The following is a 15,712-nucleotide window of genomic DNA, read 5'->3' as shown; positions in this document are numbered from 1 at the left end:
AAAATAGTGTATAAGATACTTAATTAGCTCTTAATAAAAAAAAAACTAAAAAAATCTTTCGTGCATCCTGATTAACCAACTAAATTAAACTTTTTCAGTAAGAGAATAACTAGAATGATAAAATAGTGTATAAGATGCTTAATTAGCTCTTAATAAAAAAATAACTGAAAAGATGTTTAATTAACGCATAAACAAAACATTGACCAAATTCATTTAATAATCCTTTTGCTTAGTCAACTGGTTCCGGTAAATTAAGCGATCCCTGCCGTGATTCTTCAAAACTACAGTCTGAAATTGTTTATTCTCGTTTGATTCCATAATTTTCAGTAACACAAACCATGGCTTAGAGATTCCACACCACTGGCCATTGGCCAAAACACAAAAGAACTAAGTACGTTTTCCACCTATACAGGTGGTAAGCACACAAAGTGAACCAATTTCCAAAACAAAAAAGTTTATTTGAACTTGGCGGAACCAACAGAATTTTTGTTCATTAATTCTGTATCCGTAGACGCTGAAGGACACATAATACAGAATGCATCAGCCAAAAATAATGCCCCCACGCGTAGTGAAGCCATCAGAACAAACAAAAGTGTTTGCCCTGAAATGGACATCTCAAATTAACTTTGTTTTGTTCTATCAGCTAGACTCGGTCATGGTATTGGTACCAAACTAAGAGGCATTTTTGCTTTTTTCTTTTTCTTCTTTCACATGACACATAGATAGGTTCGATCCTAGAGGGCTCCTTTCCTTAAATTTCCTATTTTCTAATAAGGTTATAGTACCCTCCTATTTTAGCCATGTTCAGGTCAACATCCCATGTCTCCTCATTGCTCAAAAAAGAAGGAAAAAGAGGAGCATAATAAAAACACCTCTCAGTGGTTTGAAATTCCTCCCACACTTTTTCATCCGTTTACTTTACAGCCTAGTTTGAGTAGTTTCATATTCCCCCGCGGCCATAGAGTTTACAGCTATTTTATAAAGTTGACTTTGATGTATACGTCTAAATTAAAGCGCTAATGAAAGGAACTGGATAATAGTAATAGCAAATTGAACTTGTTACACGGTAGCACTTCATTAGAATTAAAATCGTCTCAATAACTTGTGTTAACCAAGTTTTCAAAATGAAATACATAAAAAAGAAAATAAATAAATAGTTTCCTAAAACTAACTAAAAGAGTCTAACTCAGTTGAGTTAGTTAAACATAAAGTATAAGTGTTATAAATTCATTCATGTTGTGTTTAAATTATAATCAATTATTTCACGAACTCAGTTATGATATGAGGAGTATACTTGATTGGATTTGAGTAAAAAAACTCATTTTCAATCAAAATCTTTTGTACTTCTTCATAACAAACATTTTTGCACACTTATCTTTTTTTATATACTAATTAACACATAATTTAGTTTTAGTATATTATTCACATAGCGTATTCTTTCGTCCTCTAGTCGAACATGTGATAATCAGGTTCATTTTTAGTCTCTTTGTGTTTATGCACTCGAGACTATGAGACTATTTACCTCTTCGTTCCTCGATCGATCATGTGACAACCAGATTTACTCTTAATCTCTTTGTGCTTACACACTCGAGAAATTTATACATGCGTATCCCTTCATCCTTCGATCAATCATGCAACAACTAGGTTCACCCTTTAGTATACTACTCGTATCACTCTTTGTGCTTATATGTTTGAGAGACTACGGGACTATGTACCCCTTCACCTTCCTTGGTTGGAGTCTATGAAGGGGTCACCTCAACATCTGATCCTTTAGGGTTATCAAATTGTGTATCGCTTATATCATTGACTCCCAAGTTACATATAATTTTACTATATACACTCGAAGATCTCAAAGTGTTGGTTACATCATGATAACATAAGATCTCTCAAGAAGATAAATGTGTTAATTACAATACATTTTTATATATGCATCTATTTATTCAAACTAGAGGGATAAATTACAGTTCATACTTAAATGTACTTGAATTAGATCATCTTCCTCTAAGATAAATTTAGTTACAGAAACAAGTAGGAAATTACAACATTTAAAAAGCCTTGTTGAATAAAATGTTAATATAAACTTAGATACCTCTATAAAAAAAATTGCCCGTCAAAATTAAATTCTAGAGTTGTACGGGTTGACATTCTTCCGTTCTGCATTGCACGAGTTAGTGGGAACTTGTTTGAATCAACCTTTCACTTAGTAAGCTTCAACTCACAATAAAATATGGAGTTTTACTTCTAGAATTTTTTATTGTTATTTTCAGTTGCCGTAAGTGGCACTCATTACTTTATGCTTATAGTGTTTAAGAAATGGACAAAAATTAGGTTCATTCACTTCCTAAATTAATGTTTCTTAAACTCAATTTACGAATGTGGACGAATAGAACACGCCACATCGAAAGAGAATTTGAATAATCTCATCAAACTGAAAAACAGAATCTATGATCTTTAATTTCATCGTTTAGAGATAATAATAATAATATAAAAAAGATATGACATTTTTTTAATTATTGTTAATCAATTACTATATTCAGAAGATAGCTTAATTAATTTGCCCAGTGCGATAACTATCTAGGTTACAAATTGCTTGTTTAATTAATTTATTTTTGGGGAGCCTTTTTTTTTTACAAGACTTTTCGGGAGGCTAATAACCCTCTTGTTATATTTTATAACAAAGTCATTGATTGAACATTAGAGTTTAATTAATTTTAATCAAATCAACCCCGTGAAGATATTAGTAACCAAGTAACCGTTTGCTGTTTCTAACAAGTAGAAACCAGTTGATCCCATTAGGCATCTTAAAAGGACTCTAAGCAACTACTAAAATTTAATAAAATTCTTCACAAACATTTTTAAAAGAAGAATATAAAAAGATAAAATATATATTAAACTTATCTCATTAATTAAAATCAACTTATACATTTTAGAGAAATTAAATGAAAGGAATTTCTATTTCTATAAAAGCTAAATGCATAAATTGATTGTAGCATATGAAAGAAACCTAACACATTTTACTTTTTTCTCTCTCTTACGAATAATTCAAACAAGCCTTAGACCGAGAGCGTGTTTGCATAGGTGTTCAAATTAATGCAACCAGCGTTCATCCAAAAACTTCAGTATACATGCGTTGCCCTTTTTGCCCCGTCGAACGTGGATTAACAGGTATACAAACACACTCTGAAACTCGGCAAGAGTTAGGCCATGTTGCTTCAGTCACTTCTAATTAAGCTAAATTCAAATTTAAAGTACAAATTCAGATTGAATATTGAACACAAGTCTCCAGATAAAATAAGTGTTCACAAAAACTGAGAACCCTAAATAATATTATTATTTTGAATACTCATTAAATATAATTTAAATAATTTTATCAATACTTATTACGTGGAATAAATACATAATAAATAATTTGTTATCCTTGAATTTTAATTTTTTTTACATATAATCAATTTTTAACTTTTTTTTTATTAATTTTTAAATTGACTTAATGGCCCAACAACCTGACATAAAGTTGAATTGAACTTAAAAAATTTTAACCCAAAAGAATGGGAACAAGTGGACCTATCTATTTTGTTAACCTACTATTCACAATAAAAAATAGTACAATATTTTTAAAATATGAAAATGTATAAAGAGTCATTATAGTTTATAATAACATAGGTGTTTTAGATTTTTTTTAGCCTATGTGTATTTTGTAAAAATTTGTAATATTTTTTTTCTATGAAAATATTATATGTTTTTTGCACTAGAAAAAATGTATGGATCCGTCAGTACTAAATGCTGTATATTAGAATCACTCACTAACAATTTTTTTAGGCAACACCTACTAACATTCTAAAAAAACATTATAATAAAAAAATCATTCTAACAAAAACTAACAACAAACAATATTAACTAATAAAAAATTAAATATAAAAAACCACACCCGAGTAAGGTCTAGCTTGGTAAAACAGTATATCTCTTATCAGTATAATTTTGGAAAATTAATTATGTTTTAGGTGTTCTCTTCAATTTTCCATGTTTTGAGTGAAATATTTTCAGTCATTTCTACTTTTGGGTGTTTTCTTCCATTTTCTATGTTTTGAATGAAATGTTTTCTGTCATTTCTCCTATCGCCATTGAGATGGTTTAGCTTGGAATCCTCGCCCACCATTCTCAAAAGATTTTTATTTATTTAATTAACAAATCTTATCTCCAAAATTGCATAAGCATATTTTAGGCGATTTTTCGGCAACTAATTGCCAAATTTTTTCCATAATATTTTATTGACGTCGATGGTTTCCTATTGAAAGTAATAATAATAATTAAAGCATAAAAAAGAGATTGGATACTTCGGTTTGGGATAAGGAAATGACTAGGTAAGGCCCTTTTGATACATAATTTAGCCCTTAGTTATTTAGAAAGAGAGAGAATAAAAGAAAATTTATTAATTATTATATAAATTGAATTTCATCATTTTTTATGAGTGAGAATTTTTTTATCAGTTTAAATATATCATATTAAATTTTTCTACAAAATATACTACGTGTGTAATTGTGTATAATAATAATTGATAAATTTATGCTTTGAATAATTTTTATATGTGTTAAATTTTATTTACTAACTATTATATTGAATATTTTATCAATAAGTTTGAGTTTATAAAATTTTTATATGATTTAATTTTAATATAATTAATAGACAGTATATTGCTTTGAATATTTACTTACTATTTGTTAACGTTTAAAATTTTTATAAAATTATGCTTTGCAAAATTCATTTTTATATCTAAACAATTTTTTTTAGTATCTTTTGTTCTTATACTTTTCTTTTTGTTAATAACTTTAATCTTTAATATGGAGTAACAAGCTAATTGATGAGTAACAAATTAATTGATGGTGTCACAATCACTTTAACAGTTCAATAACATACGGCATCATTAAAATATTTAATAGAAAAATTACATGTAATTTCTTTTATAAATTATATTAAAAAAATTTACCCACGACTATCTCATTGAATTCCTTAATAACATAATAAATCATTGAGTTACCAACATATTTTATCAACTTGTGATATTATCAATTAACAATATTATTTTGTCTGTGAGAACTAAAATGATTATAGAAACCAAAAGTTCTATTTAGGAACTTAAAAAAATTGTAAAAAATTAGGGATGAAAAGATAATTAACCCTATTCTAAAATGTAATGGGTAACAAACACTAAATTGGAAAGAAATAATAAACATTAAATACATGTACAATGTTGAATGTAAATATTATATTGAAATCGTCATCATTGATAGAAAAGTAAATAATATATAATGTAGGCACTATATTGCTTTTTCGATTTATGGACATTATATTACCTATGGCTATTTGGATTTATAGGGACCAAATAAGAAACAAAACTCAGTCTATATACCGCTTTTGCTGTATAAAAAAAAAAAACAGATTTTGCCTTTTGTTTTTATTGCAGTATTTAGATACTACTACTAAGTTGAGTTTTTTTAAATGTAGTATGGGTCTAAATTTATACACCATTTAAAAAAGAAAAAAAATGCATAGGATTGTCATTCCCATCGTCAGAATGTTATCTAATTTTAAATTATTTAAAATATTTATTTAATATTTTAATTATTTTGAGAGGTAAATATCCATCTACAGTGTTCTATTATTGTACAGGCACAACCTATGAATTTTTTTAAAAAAAATAAAAGACAAAATTTTAAAGAGCTATTTACATTTTAGTGGAGATGGAATAAAAAAAATAGGATTAGTTTCTTAGAGATATATAATCTGATTTGGTAACTATAGGTTTACATAATGGTATAAAATTTTATTATATTCGTATTTGTAATTTTTGCCCTGGTACAGCAAAAAAATGATTTGGTGGTTGGAAAAGATTTTAAGGGTTGAGGGGAAAGGAGAGGGAAAAAAATGGTGGGTTAATTTTTTTTCACTAACATAACAAAAACAAAATTTAACTATATAAAAGTTATAAAATTAATTTATTAAATTATAAGGATTAGATAAAATTAATAAATATATTGATGATAAAATTGAAAAAAATATAAAAAAATTAAAATCTAACGCTTTAAAAAATATTATTTCAAGTAGCGTTTCAAGAAACGTTAAAAAATACTAAAAAATTTTTTTGTCAAACAACCAAATGAGTCTTTCTGATAATAAAAAAAAAATTATCTGAAATATTTTATCGAACAACATATAAATGGGAAAGTTTTTTCATGTGAAAATGAAAAAAAATAATAATTACCATAAGAACGCTATTTTAATGACCATCTCGTAGCCAATTATGTTTAATATTTGAATACATTTAAGCTTGTTTGAGTTTGTTTATTATTAAGTTTTGAATGAACCATAATAGCTTTAACATAGTTTAAATGTTTGATTTTTCATCTAATTTTAGTTTATTTTGTTGTAGCAATAAATGAAGAAAGAAGAGAACTAGTGTTGACATCCAATTCAAGACTCTTTTAAAGAAATTTTTTAAGACTTAATGGGTCAAACATGTCAAGTTCAACGCACAATCACTCAATCCAGTGCTACTTTTGCATGCACACTTAGCGTGACATGTCGAGCTAAGCGTACAAACATTTGTAAAAAAAGGACAATGGAACACATTTGACCCTATTTAAGCTCTCAAAATGTGAATAGAAAACAAATTTAGTCGCGAGAACTATCTAGGGTTGCAGCTGAGTAGCTCACCCTTGCCCTCCATCACTTCCTTACCATTTCTTATAATATTTTTCATCTATATTTTTTTCCTTGTAGTTATGTAGTTAGTTTTATCTATTTTGAGATTGATATAGTTGAAGTCATCCTTATGTTTACATTTTGACTATTAATTTATGTTTATTATTCATTATTAAGTGTTATCTTCTATACATTAATGTTTGTTTTGGCTTGATCACCTTTTGTTTGATGTTCTGATTTAAATTGACATCAAGAAATGCTTGTGAACATATAAATGAAGATAAACACCTAATGACTTTTGTGTTTAGGGATAGAATAAGACTTGTTAGTCATCTTTTAACTATTATTCTCGAAGCAAGTCCCTTGGTTAGATTAATTAAGAGATTGATAGATTGGATAAAAGATTTAGATTCTTTTGAGGAATTAAGATTTAAGTATTTTTGTGAATTAATGATAGTAATTGGACTTTGAACTAGAGAATTAACCTTTATTTGCATGAGTATATGTTTTAGTGAAATCAATCTAAACTTTTTTATTTCTTGTTGTTTTGTCAATTTTTATTGCATTCAAGGTGTTCATAAAGATGTCAAACACATTTTTTTGTTTATTTATATTCTTGCTATTTACATTTTCACATTTCAATTAAATTATAATTATTATTTTCAAAAATCATAATTAGTGAATATTATTATTTTGTCAAGTATTACACCAGTTGATATAAATATGATATTTGAACTTTTTATTTTACATTATTTACATGATTTGATATGTTTGTCTCGAAAATTATTGAGAAAAAATAAACCCTAACTATCAAATTTGATAAATAGCAAACACTAAAACACATAAATCATGTAATTTTTTTGGAAAAGTCATGGGATGTTATAAATTAGTCGGGTGATATTAAATTTTGAGTTGAACATATAATTGTGTGGCCTAAATTTACTTTGTCTTAAAAATTAATCACATGTTAAAAACAGGCTTCAAAGAAAGTATATGTCCCGTGTTTGTGACAAGCGCCGTCAGAGCGCGTTGGGATGGATGTGTGGCGACGGCTACACTGCCCCACTGTTGTTGCCCTGACTTATATGAGTGATGATAACTGTTAAGTTCACAGTTCAGCCCCCACCATCTCCTCCACCATCACCATTATGTTCACACTTCTCTGCCATTGGCTTGGTGCAACTCACCTTCCTCTGCGATTCGCAATTATGATAATACCATAAAATATTTTATATTTATATATTCATCAAAAACAATGCCCTTTTCCATTTTTTCTTTTAAAAAGGGCATGACAAGAAACATGATTGGGGACATTGCATTATAAAAATGGTTCTGTCCTTTTCCTTCTTTGTCTTTATTTAATATACTTTCTTCTCACATCATATATTTCCAAAGTCCTGCAACTATACCATAATTATTGCCGTATTTACTTCCCATTTCTCTTCATATAAATACTTTATTGCTTTGTCCTAAATAAATAAAATCATCAAAGCTCAAACCCCCCTCTCTCTACTCAAACTAACCACTCTGTTTCTCTTGCTCTACTTTTACCCTGTTTCCAGTGGAACAAATCTTCATCCAAATTAGGTTTTGTTTTGGAGAAATGTATGCAGAGACTGGTCTTTTCTTCCCATATTTGCACAACGTCTCTCACGGCCTTCATCAGCTTGAGGAGTACTGCAAAACCCAGAAGTCCAATGCTTCAATGGTATCTTTCTATTCCTCTCTTGTTATCCTACTGTCTCTGCTCCCTCCTCTGTTTTTGCTCTGTTTATCTACATTTTCTACTTATATCGAATAAATTTCCAAGCTTTCTTTCCTCGCTATTTGTTCCTTACTCTGAATGGTCCCTATTCATTTCTTTGGAGTAAATGGGGCTAACAAAAATGGGTTGTTTTTTATTATGGAATTAAACTTAGTTTTTCATGTGTTGATGCCTTAATTTGCACGTAAATATTTGTTTCACGCATTTCAGATATTTTGAAAATTTCTTCCTCTTTTAGTTGATTATTTGGTGGTCTTTGCCTGATTGATGATACCAAGCTGAAGAAGAAAAACTGATAACCAACCATTTTCAAACTTAATATGTGTTTATTCATTTGAGTTTTGCTTCTTCTCTTCTTTATGATTTTTTTCCCTCTAATTAATCCCACAAGTGGAAACAACTGTAATTGGATTCATACGCTGGATCTGAAAAAAGTATGAGAAAAGGAAACAAAAAAGGGGTATAAAAAGGAAGTGTTTTCTTTGTGATAGTTCCGTCATGTATAATCTTTCTTCCTATTGTTTCAAGTTTCTAGTGTGAACTCTGGGTGGAGTTTGTCTTTTTGCGCCGCACTGAAGAGGGAGATTAAAGAGAAAAAAGGACTTTTTATTCGCTTTTCTTCTTTATAATAAGGAAAAAGGGTAAAGGAATGGGGTTTGTTAATGCTCAACTTAATCATTTCCTCATGGTATTTGTCGGGCACTAAATATAATTCTAGAAAGGTTACTTCTATTTCTGCTCCTGTTACATTTAAATAAGTGGTTGAAGTAGGTTGTTTTCATGAGGTGTGTTTTGCTGTTTTGGTCACTGAAATTTCAAACAAAGTTTGAGGTGATAGTGCCTTGTAATCAGGGAAGGTGCACCTTGACTAACCCACCTTGTGGTTTTTTTCAAAGTAATGGCATCCATCATAAGCATAGGGATTTATAATGATATTGCTTGCAGCAGAGCCTTAAATAATTGACAAAGATAGGATTCGAACCTTTTCTGCTTTGGATATTTTGATGTGTGAATATTTGTTCTTCAATTATTTGCTTTCAACTGGCTTCCTTTAATCACGTGAAGGAAAATAGTGATCCATATTCTCCAGTTGAGTTATAATCATGATGGGTATTATGGACTGTGGTGCTAGTTTCACTGTGGTGTTAAGACCCAGATTTTCTTTCAAAGTCAGGTTTTGGGTTGAAGCATGGGCTTTGAATTTGAAACCATCTATTGAATTCCAACCTGAATCTATGCAGACCTTTGTATGTGAATCATGAAGGTTCAACTGAATATGTATTGGCACCTATCGTTTACAGCAAGGCTTCTGCTTTGTAGCATGAATATGGACATATGGTCTTTTCTACAGTATATGGAATTTGATTTGTACTGAAATTAAAGAAAAGAAAGTCATTTTCTTTTGTTATCTCTTTATCATCTAACCTGCAATATGTACTATTCTGATAATAAGTACTCGAGTCAATTTCCTAAGCTGGACAATCTTACATATTTCTTAGATTGTGCTTGAAACTCTCTTAATCCCTTGATCAAGTCTCTTACTGACATATATAGCTTTTTCTGTCACCTCACTATCTCAGATTGATTCTCTCTCTCTTTTTTTGTTTTTTCGTTTTCTAAAAAAGTCGAGGATAATCCCATCCATAAACCGTGTTTTGGTTGGATGACCATGATATGCAATTGGAATCTTTTGCCATTCTAAGAAATTTATAATGTGTCAGTTGCTTTAAGAATCACTTTACTTGATGGAATCTTGCAAATATCATCATGAAAACTTTTGGCAATTGGCATCATTGATGTCAGGAATATCATCTTAGAGCAACTTCTTGACACTAGTAAGTTAAACATGATAACCAATTGGAAACAAGCGTTACATGCTCACAACAATTGACTACTGGATATAGATTATAGACTAAAAATTGAAAGTGTTGTTGACATATTGTGATGTGTCTGTTCCTTTATTTGTTTCATTACAATTATTACTTTTGGTACAATAAGATTATTTCATATTTGCCTGTAATAGTTAATTGATTGTGCGGAGTGCTATTCAACATCTTTTCTGTTTTTGGTTCTAAAGCTAACATTCTGTTTTCACTTACTAGTTGTTGAATTCGGGCCATACATTCTTTACTTTTATCTTCATTGGGCTCTACAATTAAAGTTAATTTCATTTCTATAGCTGTATTACATCTGTTAATTACCTTTCCGGTTATTTCCCCATGTCTTTAATGCAGGATGACCTTGTTCAGTCTTCTGCCATGTCAGAGTATGATTTGGCAGCTGAGGGAGATCTGTTCAAAGCTCCTGAACCTATTATTGAAGAGCCAATCATGGACATGTCAGCGGCCATCTCAATGATGTCTTGTGGGGAAGATGTCTCGTCACAGGGACTAAAGTCCACTGATATTGATATTCTTCAAAATGATCAGTTTCTGAGTGAGGTGTTCTATGAATGTGAAAAGGATCTCTTAGAAAAGGCAGCAATAGAGTCACCATTCTCTGAGATTCTGGAAATCAAGGTTCCTTTTCTGAACATTGATGAGAACACAATTCAAGAAAACAAGCCATTTACTGACATGCAATTAGCAAAGAGTGTCAGCTCAGGAAGTTTGAGCTCAATGGACTGGATGCGTGGAGCTGCAATGAAGCCTGCTTTCATTGATATCTCTGCAATAGATTTCAATGCAGATTATGGCATGCGGAGATCATTTAGTGAAGGAGATATAAAGGTTTGACTTAACCTCTTTGTATATACGTTGTGTTTCCTGCTTTTTAATAAATTTAATCAAATCACTGTAAAATTTAACAGTGTCTATTGAAGGTAACAGCTTAAGGATGTGTAAAGGTCATCTTTTTTACTACACCACAGAAGTGGGAGCAACTTTGTCTTGAAGTTAGAAGTGTTGATGTTTTCAGAATTCAGCTTCTTTCCTTGACTTGTTTAGTGCGATAGCTTAAAATTTGATAGCAATGATAACTACCATACCAAGGAATAAAATTGATAATAAGTATTGGACTCTGTCAGAATCTTTGTCCACCTCAATATAGAGAGAATTCACTACCTTTTGAACTCAGTTAAGAACAAAGATTCACCTCTACCAAGTATCATCTGATATTCTGTTAATTCTCAAGATTTAAGGAGTATGAAGATGAAAAAGACAGGAATGATGAGATGACCTGAACCTGATTGCTTAATTAGAAATAACAAATTTGGCAGTCTTTTCTTATAATACCTAATGTATTAAAGATATTGCTCTTGTCAAAATCTGTTAGTTTAAATGTCTCAAAATTTGAAATCTGCTTGTTATCAGAAATCAAAAGTTCCGAATACACCAAATTCTTCTTAAGAGAATGATTCCTTTTGTCACGTTTCATGTAAACATATGATTAACTTGTTTCTTGATATACTGGAAATGCTGCTCCTTTAATGAACCTGCAGTGTAATTAAATATCTGTTACTTAATTCACCCTTATCTGAAGCCATGTCTTTTCAAGCACCCCCTCCCTTTTACATCCAGAAATGGGATACTTAATCCAGCAAATTATGCTTCCTTGTGTGGAATCAAAAACAATTTCTGCTTTAAAATACTTCCCAGTTTTTTATTCCTATAGTTTCAACCAAAATCTTGAGATTTACTCAAAACTATACTGGATTATTGATACTGTTTTTGTGACAGACTCTTGGTAATGGTAACATGAACATCGTCCAATCACCCCTTGAGAGGCCCCTTCTTATCAGCAACTGCACCAGTGAGGAACGCTTCCAAAAGCTCTCCAGATACAGGAATAAGAAGACAAAGAGGAATTTTGGGAGGAAAATCAAGGTAATTACAGGTTTACCATCCCTTTAACATGTGAGAGTTTCACACAAATCGAAAGCCTTGAAAAATTCTACGGAATGCATAACATATCTCTTGAATGTTTTGCACTGCTATCTCTAATCATGGAGCAATGGATATTATTTTGTTAATGCTTTCTACTTAGAACATGACATTTATCTTTGCCTTCTGTTCTCAAGGGTTTCTAGAATTTGTTTTCTTCAATTCCTTTTAAGGTTGTGTATATGTCATGGATGATTAGTCTATTTTATAAATGTTCATCATTCATTACCTCCACTCTTAAAGCTTCGGAATGTGACATCATCCATTGCTCTTGTTTTACAATATTAATGCAGTGAAAAGCAGCTTCACTAATAATGCATAATCCCTTGAAAAGCATTTTAGTTGTTAAGTATGGCATCAACAGTAATTTTCATATGCAACCAAGTTTTATTGATGCTATTTTCAGCCTAAACAAATTCCAAACTCAGCTGATGATATGCTTTGTTTTTCAGTATGCTTGCAGGAAGGCACTTGCTGACAGTCAGCCAAGAATCCGTGGAAGATTTGCAAGGACTGAAGAATCTGATGTCAAGAGGGAATGAATGACTTAAAACTGATTTAGTAGGAAGAAAATAGAGTTGAGTAGCTATATCTGATCAAGCTATATGGAAAAACTCAGCAGTAATATGTGATTAGAACTTATGTGGGGAGTCTCTGTTTGTTTGAGCAGATATTTGCTGAATAAACCAGGCCTCAAACTTCTTAGGCTAGTTCATCTCTTATCTATTGTATTAACGTCTCTATAGACGGAAATAACCTTCCAGATATGTAAATAGTTTTGTTGAATAATGGAAAGAAAAAAAAAAGGGTTGTACTATGTTCATATATGATGAGATGACAAGGTAACATCAATAATTTCGTTCTGTAATGTCAATTTTAGTTTTAATTTAGTTATTTATTTTTCTATTCATTTTTGTGTTCTCTAACTTAAACTTTCATTTTAACACTTTTTCACAATTGCTTTTGTCTTGAAACGTTTTTGGCTTTGGCTCTAAGTTAATTAGTTTTACGCAAAACGTTTTGGTCTAGTAGTGGCACAACACTGGAGGAAGAGGCGCTTAACTAAGGACCCATTTTGATAAGCTTATCCAGAAGCACTTCTAGGAGAAATATAAGTAACAAAGATTGGTGCTTTTGGTTATGTTTGAAAATGGTGGAGCAATGATGAATGGCACTTGGTGGAGATAACGTGATAAAAGTGTGGCAATGGGTCAAGTATCTTTTATCTTGCCTTCATTTGATTATCGGAGTGATCAAGAATGAGACTAGAACATTAAAGTTAAGGAGATAAGTGAAAGTTGAAATTTAGTGAAAGGTCACAATTGCAATTGCTTGGTAAAACAAAACACATCACAACCACTGGGTGGGGATGCCCTTTAGAAGTTGCTCCCACCCTAACCCAGTCAATCATTACATGCTAGGATAGTGCCTTGCAATTTGCAAAACGTTTCTTTTTGTAGTTCATTTTAAGTGCCCAGTGGTGGGAATCAGGGCATTGAGCACCCTCTGCATTTTTCTGCTGAGTATAAATGCATTCATTCTGTGGCTTTGGCTTCCTGCCTTCCTCTCCTCCAATCCTTTGGCAATTTTTCTTTTTTATGGAGTCATTTCTTATCTTTTCCTTTTTTATGTACTTTTTTTTCATTTTGAAAATGTTTAGCTAAACTAAACACTTGAAGTTAGACGATGTTCCATGGAAAATTTTATATTTTGTTGGGAAGGATCAGAATGCCGTGAAGGATTTATGCGGCTCTGGCAAATGACAATTAAGATTTTCGATAAACAAGACCTGCATACACCTGTATAAACACTCCATCCATCAAGTCAATAAATATAAGAAGTGAATAATGAGACTTAGATGTATACATGTAAGCATGAAATGTCTTATATAATGATAGACGACTGGAAAGGCCACATGGCAAGGCCCAAAATATCTCCATAACACATTTAATTTTTGAAATTTCAATACAATTTGTTTCTCTTAGTTTAAACCTAAATTTCTAGGATTACGCCATCCTTGAATGATTTTTAATCTATGAATGCAAATGGAAATTTGGTGTGTGATTGTGGTTTGAGTCTACGAGCCTTAGAATTCTCTAATATGGGAATAGTCATTGAGTTTTTTGTTTTTTGAATTCTTGTTCTTTATGCTGCTTCTTTTTTCATTTGGAAGCACCTATGGCATCAAAGACTTCGTGTATGTGTCGAATTACAATTTCATTTTGCACAAACTTGTGGGAAAAAATAATGTTATTTTTTTAATAAAAAAAACATAAATATAAGGTGTGTGATACGTGAAAAGTGAATTACCTTAGCATATGGTGGGCTAAAAGTAAGATGTACTATAACGTAGACTGGTGGATCATTTGCTATACTTGTTTATGCTATGTCACTGTCACTTCATTTTTTTATGGAAAAAATAATTATAATAATTTCAATTACTCAAGATCAGGACAAACAGGATTAGAGGCAATACAAACAAACAGGAGCTTCCTCTAGCTCTAGCCAAATCTAATTAGGATTAGAGGATACAGATTTTGAGAGCTCATGAAGTACATAGTTTTCTTGGCAACAATACTCTGAAATATTAAAACCAATAAAATCTTGACTAAGAGAGTTACTTACAGTTGGCAATAGTCAGGTTCAAAGCTGTTGGGTCCCAAGAGTACTGAATTTCTTTACCACAGCTTCCAGGCAATTAGTTTCTGCTATTAATTATTAAAAGTACATGGAAAGAAAAAATCCGTGCAACTGTGATGCTCATGCATAGACCAATGCTCCTGCAAGCACCACATTTTTAATCTGAGTACAAGATTTGACAGCTTTTTATTTATTTAATAAAAAATATAGTTTGTTAGTTTTTGTTAACAATATAAGATTTGACTCTGTCATTTCTCAACCAATGGACCAACCTTATAGGTTGTTGCTGCTATTAACAAACATTTCTTCATCTGTTGTGTTGTTGCAAGTGTTGTCTGGTGTTACAAGTTACAACTAGTAAACAAGTAAATTCCAACTATAAAGAGTGTGTGGGTGTTTAAGTGTTGCAAAAACCCCTCTCTCTCTCACAACAACTCCAACACCCCAGTGATTATGTGGCTCGCTTCTGCTACTTCAATGTTTAGTTCAAGTCATCCATGATTTGGAGAGTTCCATAAACTCTGGTGTTTCATTCAGAGACTGTTATACTATAAAAATTAACGTATAATGACAGAAAATTCTGGTCGTTAAGTGAATTTGGTTGCAAAATAAATTAGTGACCGAATTAATAATTAGTTTTTTGAAAATTTTCTTTTTAACTTAATTTTTAGAAGAAGAAGAAGATTTATATTTAAGAGAATAGTACTATAGTACATTACATATATTAAAA

The 15,712-nt window shown here is 30.9% G+C and overlaps 1 protein-coding gene across 1 annotated transcript; it reads left to right on the top strand.

Annotated features, from left to right (window-relative positions):
• Positions 1-8,137: 8,137 nt before the first annotated feature.
• Positions 8,138-13,232, top strand: LOC114415544. Its single transcript, XM_028380299.1, has 4 exons — positions 8,138-8,404; positions 10,696-11,190; positions 12,139-12,285; positions 12,795-13,232. Exons 1-4 carry the CDS (start codon positions 8,300-8,302, stop codon positions 12,882-12,884), a joined length of 837 nt encoding a protein of 278 aa, XP_028236100.1. The 5' UTR covers positions 8,138-8,299; the 3' UTR covers positions 12,885-13,232.
• Positions 13,233-15,712: the final 2,480 nt, after the last annotated feature.

Source organism: Glycine soja, chromosome 6 (genome assembly GCF_004193775.1).
Source record: "Glycine soja cultivar W05 chromosome 6, ASM419377v2, whole genome shotgun sequence".
Taxonomy (NCBI): domain Eukaryota; kingdom Viridiplantae; phylum Streptophyta; class Magnoliopsida; order Fabales; family Fabaceae; genus Glycine; species Glycine soja.
The sequence above is the reverse complement of the archived record's forward strand: the minus strand, read 5'-3'. Positions and strand labels throughout refer to the sequence as shown.